Source organism: Polistes dominula, unplaced genomic scaffold (genome assembly GCF_049000335.1).
Source record: "Polistes dominula isolate Pdom_NZ unplaced genomic scaffold, Pdom_raw_medaka contig_73, whole genome shotgun sequence".
Classification (NCBI taxonomy): domain Eukaryota; kingdom Metazoa; phylum Arthropoda; class Insecta; order Hymenoptera; family Vespidae; genus Polistes; species Polistes dominula.
In genome coordinates this window covers 4,375,652-4,381,739 of record NW_028300951.1, presented here as the reverse complement: position 1 = coordinate 4,381,739, position 6,088 = coordinate 4,375,652, and the positions used below count along the sequence as shown (strand labels likewise).

Genomic DNA, 6,088 nt, shown 5'->3' with positions numbered 1-6,088 from the left:
GGCGCCATTGGGTGTTGCTAGGTAAAATTAAGTCGTCCAGTTCCTTCTCCCTTTTTTCCTCTTCCAAAAGACAAACACGTGGTATCCAGTGTACAATAATAAGTCGAAAAATAGTTGTATAAACGTCGAATATGTTACTTTTACTAGATTTAATATTACTGATTGTTTCTTTTGTATTAACGACTTTGAAATCTGATTCATCTTTCGATTCCTCAGAAGGAATTCTTACAGACATTGAATTAGATTTCAAATACAAAGAAGTGGAACGCGCAATTTCAGTTTGGTGAAAAGGAAAAGTAACAGATGCTCAAAGTTCTTCGAATGGAAGAGAACTGAAGAAAAAAGTTATCGTTTTGTGTCGTCAGCGATTTGGTTCGTACCCGAACATCGCGTGTCACGGTAACATCTTCCATGAATTCGGGTCTCGCTGTTATGCGAACTAGCGAATAACCATCTGACTCGAAAGAACATAACGTATTCATGCTAAAACTTATGCATTTTTCATAATATATACCATTTGATCGTTCTAACCGATGACTGATCGTTTTATCGATCCTGTCCTGTTTCTTCTACACGCTTGTAAACTCATTACATTTTCTAATACAATAATTTGAAATTCAATTACGTGTATAATAACACAACAAAATATTTTATATCCTTGTGTAAAGTAAAATATTAAATTAAAAAAAAAATAATTTATATTGTATGATCACATAAATCCTCGATCCTATTGAACTTTTTTAAACAAGTGTTTGAAATAACAATTTGTAAGATTTTCTATGAAAAAAATCATATTTTTAGTGCATTTTTTTTTTATTTTATATGCATAAAAATGTACAATTTAATTATAAGTTTCGTCGATGGTTTGCAACAAAAAGTAATATGACAAAGATGTATTTAATATCTGGAAAAGAAAGAAACAAAAATAATATTTGTAAAGAAAATAAAATAATAAATAAATCATTACCTTGACGAAAAGATCCAATGAGATGTGAAAGAAATGGCAGGCTGTTAATACAATTGGTTTTTGTGTTAATATAAAAAGTACATCTTTCATTAGTTTGATGTTACCGTCTTCGTACCATCCGCAACAATAAACATTACGCCGGAATGTTTCACTCTGTAAATAGAAAAAAAAATATATTAAAAATAAGTACTATAATAAAGAATTATTCGAAATGATTCTTACCTCAACTGCTAAGATATTCCCATACCAAGAATATATAAAAGCTTGGGTCATTTTTAATAGCCCATAAAGAACGACCATAACAACTTTCTCTATACTTATCTCTGTCTTTTCAATGAATAATAGATTTAATTATTATACCTAATCGTTAATATCAACAATAATATTTTTAATCTTTCAGTTAATTAACAAAAATAAAGAAAGAATATTAAATCAATGTTTGATTCAACGTTTGTGAATCAACGTTTGTTAATTAAAAATATATTAAGTAGATACGATGTAAAACAAAATGAATAAATTATTTAGTCGTACCTGAAACATCTGAAATATCAACCCACATAAAACAATAACACTGCTGACGATCAAATTTAATACCACAGGTCCATAAACGTTTTGGATTATGTCGCGACAACGTAACAGTAAAATTTCTTTTTTAATACAATTACGTAATAAAATAATATCAAGCTCGTCGGATGATTTTCCAACTTTCTCACATTCCAAAGACATTGCACGTAATATTCCGACCATTTGAAATATATAGAATCCATAGGCCGTATCAACTCCACTAGTCACAAACACCATAAACCAACCAAATTGAAGCTCAAAGAGAAATTGTATTTGATATCTAAAATTGAAACTTCCATCGAGCCATGGAAAAATAGCAGGATAGGGAAGAGGATAATATTTCGGATCTATATTTTTTATTATTTGATAAATTATCAACAAAAATGCTCTGCATATATACGAGAGTACTGTGAACACCATCAAATAATAAATCATGTATGCTGGACGTCGAAATAAATTTAACAGGGAGAATACTACTGGCCGATAATGGATTTTCTCGAGGATTTCCTCGAACATTGATTCTAAATTATAATTCAGTTCGCGTAATTGTTTTCTATATAAGAAAAACATCATCACCTTAAGAAAAAATATATTTTCAATATATAATTCAATGTAAGTCTTATTGTTTAAACATAGATGATCGGATACCCACATACCTTTACAACTACTAAAGCAAAGCCTCCTAAAGGACTGAGTCCTTTGGTAAATACTTTGATATTGTCAAGATTTTCAATACAAAATGTTATACCACCGTAGCACATAAAAGTGCCAGAAAATATAGTCAAAATAGGTAAATGTCGATAGAAATATGAGCTCTCGGTTTTTGTTACTGGCCATAAACCAGAACAAAAGACCATGCGTTTGATAAAAGAAGCATACTGCCGATACATAGCCAATTGTTCTGTTGCCATAATCAAGATAAAGAATAAATCAGTGATCTAACACGTGAGGTCAATGCCTCTGATATCGTGACAGAATATTACTTCTAACAAGCGATACTTTATACGATATATCATGCGATCACTTAAAGCTATATTTTCTACTCGCTTCGATGCCCACATTTATCATTTATGCGATCAATTTAGAAATATCAGGTAGTTACTAAGTTTTCCGTAACCTTTTAAGTAAAATGTAAGGTTCTATCAAAGATTTGCTAGAAAATCATGAGCTATATGTTCGTCAAATTACTCGATCATTTTCAACAAATATACGTTCTATGATGAACCCTTTATAGAAACATGTATACGATATGATTACTAAACCACAAAACAAAACGTACTTAGACGTTCCTAGTGCTTTGATCTTACAATTAAATCAAATTATCTGAATAACAATTTAAACAACGGTGTATTCGAATCGTAAGTTTATTAATAAATTACATATTAAAATTAATAGTAATTTATATTAAACCTTTGAAATAAGTATCTATTTTTCATACAGTAATTATTAAATAATTACTTTTAGATCTTTTTATATATAATTTTCAATCCAAAATCAAACTTTATGTAAAATATTTCACAAAATTACCATACACCTATAATACTTATTAATATTAATATCAATTTTTGAAACCTTGAAAATAAATCTCGCTTATGACAGATAAATTATTTCTATTCGTCATATAGTAATTATTAAATAATTATTTTGTAGTCATTTTATATTATACATGATGAATCGAAAGTCCAATTTTATATAGAACGATTTACAAAAATTAACGCACACATTATTAAAATTATATGTGTACATATTTATATTATATTGTATTCTTTATAATATAAATATCACACAAGTTAGAAGTGAAACCTTCAAATAAACAAGTTTCGAGGATGATTTATTATATAATATTACTATAATATTATTTATACTTTTAATTTGTAATTATTTATTTAATTATTAATTTAATTATAAAAATACACGCCTGTTCTTATGCAACCCTCCAGACACAGTTTGAAAATGTTGCTTGCAAGCGTCATCTACTGGGACGGAATTTTTTTGCAGTCAAAACTGTTTATACACGTATGTATGACGGGTTGTCTATATTTCGGGCAGAAAAAAATTCCGTCCCGACAGATGGCGCTCGTAAGCAACATTTTCAAAGCGTGTCTGGAGGGTTGCACTCATACAGGCGCACATTTTTATAATAATTACAAATAAAGTAAATAATAAAACACTTTAAAAAATGTTTGCGAATCAAATATTTTTATAAATAATGATAAAAATTAAATTCTTTCCCCCACTACATCATCCGCTTCCTTTCCCCACCACATCCTGGTTTCGTTTTCCCACTACATCAGCGCGTTTCATTTTTTCAAATCACACCCATTCTAAAGACGTTTTCACTTCAATAATTATTACTTTAAGTTTAAATTACTTGTATTTTTTCTATAAAAAATAAAATATTAATCAATAATCATAAGTATTACATAAAAACAAACCATGGTATGTACGTTTGTATCTACGTTATATTTGATAATAATTTGTTTATTTCTTACATATCATGTACCCGTATTATATAATACTTAAATTGTATCTATCTATTTGAATATTTTTATTTAATCATTATTTTCATCAAATGTTTGCAACAAAAAGTAATACGACAATGACGTATTGAGTATCTACAAAAAAAAAGAGATAAGAAAAGGCACACGCGAATGGAAATAAAAGACATTATATATGTTACAATTTGTATAATAACAATGTTTACCTTAAGAAACAGATCCAATGAAATACAAAAGAGATGACATGCTGTCAGTACAATCGGTCTTTGTGCCAATACAAGAGAAATACCTTTCATCAGTTTAATGTTTCCATCTTGATACCATTCGCAACAATAAACACTGCGTCGAAATGTTTCACTCTATATATTTATAGAAAACAAATACTTGAAATGAATCTAAAAAGATGATTAATTATATTAATTGAATTAATGAATACCTCGATAGCAAGAATACTTCCATACCAAGAATAAATAAATGCTTGAGTCATTTTCATCATCCCATAAATAAGAAACAGAATAGTTTTTCCTAAACTTATCTCTGTCTTTTCAATAAATATTACGTACAATTATTATAATAAATCGCTAATATTCAAAGTAATATTTTTAACCCTCCGAACGAATTTCAAAGATAAAAAAAAATGATAAACATTATAAAGAAAATATTAGTAAATAATATTGTATTCAAAATTATTTTATAATCACAAAAGTAAAAAGAAAAAAGATGAATATTGAAGAAAATGTTAATTTCAACGTTAGGTATCGTTTATAATATGGAGGATTAATAAATAAATATATGTACGTGGGTGGGTTGAAAAGTCTTGAGTCTCAATAAAAAAAAAACATTTATTTTTTATAAATAAAAAAAAATTGTTTCTACGTAGGACTGAAAACTTTTCAACCCATTCATATATAAATCAAGAAAAAAAAAGTGAATATATAAAAATATTAATCATACTTGAAACATTTGAAATATTAAGGCGCATAGGACGATGACACTGCTCACTATTAAGCACAACATAACTGGTCCATAAACTTTTTGAATGATGTCACGACAACGCAGAAGTAATATATGCCTTTTAATACAATTGCATAGAATGACATTGAGTTCCTTAGATGATTTTCCAAGTTTTTCGCATTCGAAAGACATGGCACGTAAAATTCCAGTAATTTGAAAAATGTAGAATCCGTAAATGGTATCAACGCTGCTGGTAACAAAAACCACGAACCAACCGATGACTATTTCCAAAATAAACTGTGCTTGATAAAGTATATTCGGTGTTCCGTCAATCCATGGAAAAGTGGCAGGATAGGGAAGAGCGTAATGTTTTGGATTGATGTTCTTCGTTATTTGATAGACGATCAATATAAATGGTTTGCATATATACAAAAGTATTACAAACATGGTCAAATAATAGACAATGTATGCAGGACGTTTAAAAAGATTTAACAATGACAATACAACTGGTCGATAATGCGCTTTGCTGAGGACTTCTTCAAACATCAATTCGAGATTTAAATTCAATTCGCGTAATTCCTTTCGATATATAAAAAACATGAATGCCTAAAAAAGAAAAGGGAAAAAATTAAACTACATTCTCATTACTGTGAACACGAACGATCGAATATATTTTTATCTCACCAACCTTAACAGCTACTAAGGCAAAACTTCCTAAAGGACTGAGTCCTTTCGTCAATACTTTAATATCGTCAAGATTTTCTAAACAAAATTTTAATGTACCAAAAAACATAAATGTACCTAAAAATACAGTTAAAATAGATAAATGTCGATAGATAAGTGAACTCTCTTTATTTTCTACAGGCCATAAACCGGCGCACAGTAATATGCGTTTTATGAAACACTCATATTGTCGATACATAGCCAATTGCTCTGTCATCATTGAAAAAAAAAAAAAAAAAAGACAAGAAAAAAGAAAGAAAGAAAGAAAGAAAGATCAGAGATCTAACAAAAGGTCAATGTCTTGGATATCGTGACCAGAGTATTACTTCTAACAAGCGTTATTTGATACGATATTAGATAGGACGCCTGGCAGGTACATTTT

At 28.7% G+C, this 6,088-nt stretch overlaps 1 protein-coding gene across 1 annotated transcript; it reads right to left on the bottom strand.

The window, feature by feature from the left end:
* Nucleotides 1–237: 237 nt before the first annotated feature.
* Nucleotides 238–5,936, bottom strand: LOC107063842 (uncharacterized). The gene is made up of 8 exons (XM_089172353.1): nt 5,672–5,936; nt 4,984–5,589; nt 4,400–4,570; nt 2,188–2,409; nt 1,499–2,107; nt 1,190–1,294; nt 968–1,120; nt 238–904 (listed from the first exon to the last, which is right to left on the bottom strand). The coding sequence occupies exons 1-8, from the start codon at nt 5,924–5,926 to the stop codon at nt 842–844; spliced, it is 2,184 nt and encodes a 727-aa protein (XP_089028479.1). The 5' UTR covers nt 5,927–5,936; the 3' UTR covers nt 238–841.
* Nucleotides 5,937–6,088: the final 152 nt, after the last annotated feature.

Excerpts from the sequence above, each read along its gene's own strand:
- LOC107063842 (XM_089172353.1), bottom strand. The coding sequence starts at position 5,926 with ATGATGACAGAGCAATTGGCTATGTATCGACAATATGAGTGTTTCATA. Across the intron at positions 2,410-4,399 it reads TTTCAAGTATTTGTTTTCTA|TATGCTTCTTTTATCAAACG; the intron begins TAAATATATAGA and ends ATGTATCGGCAG. Across the intron at positions 1,121-1,189 it reads GGAATATCTTAGCAGTTGAG|AGTGAAACATTCCGGCGTAA; the intron begins GTAAGAATCATT and ends TTCTATTTACAG.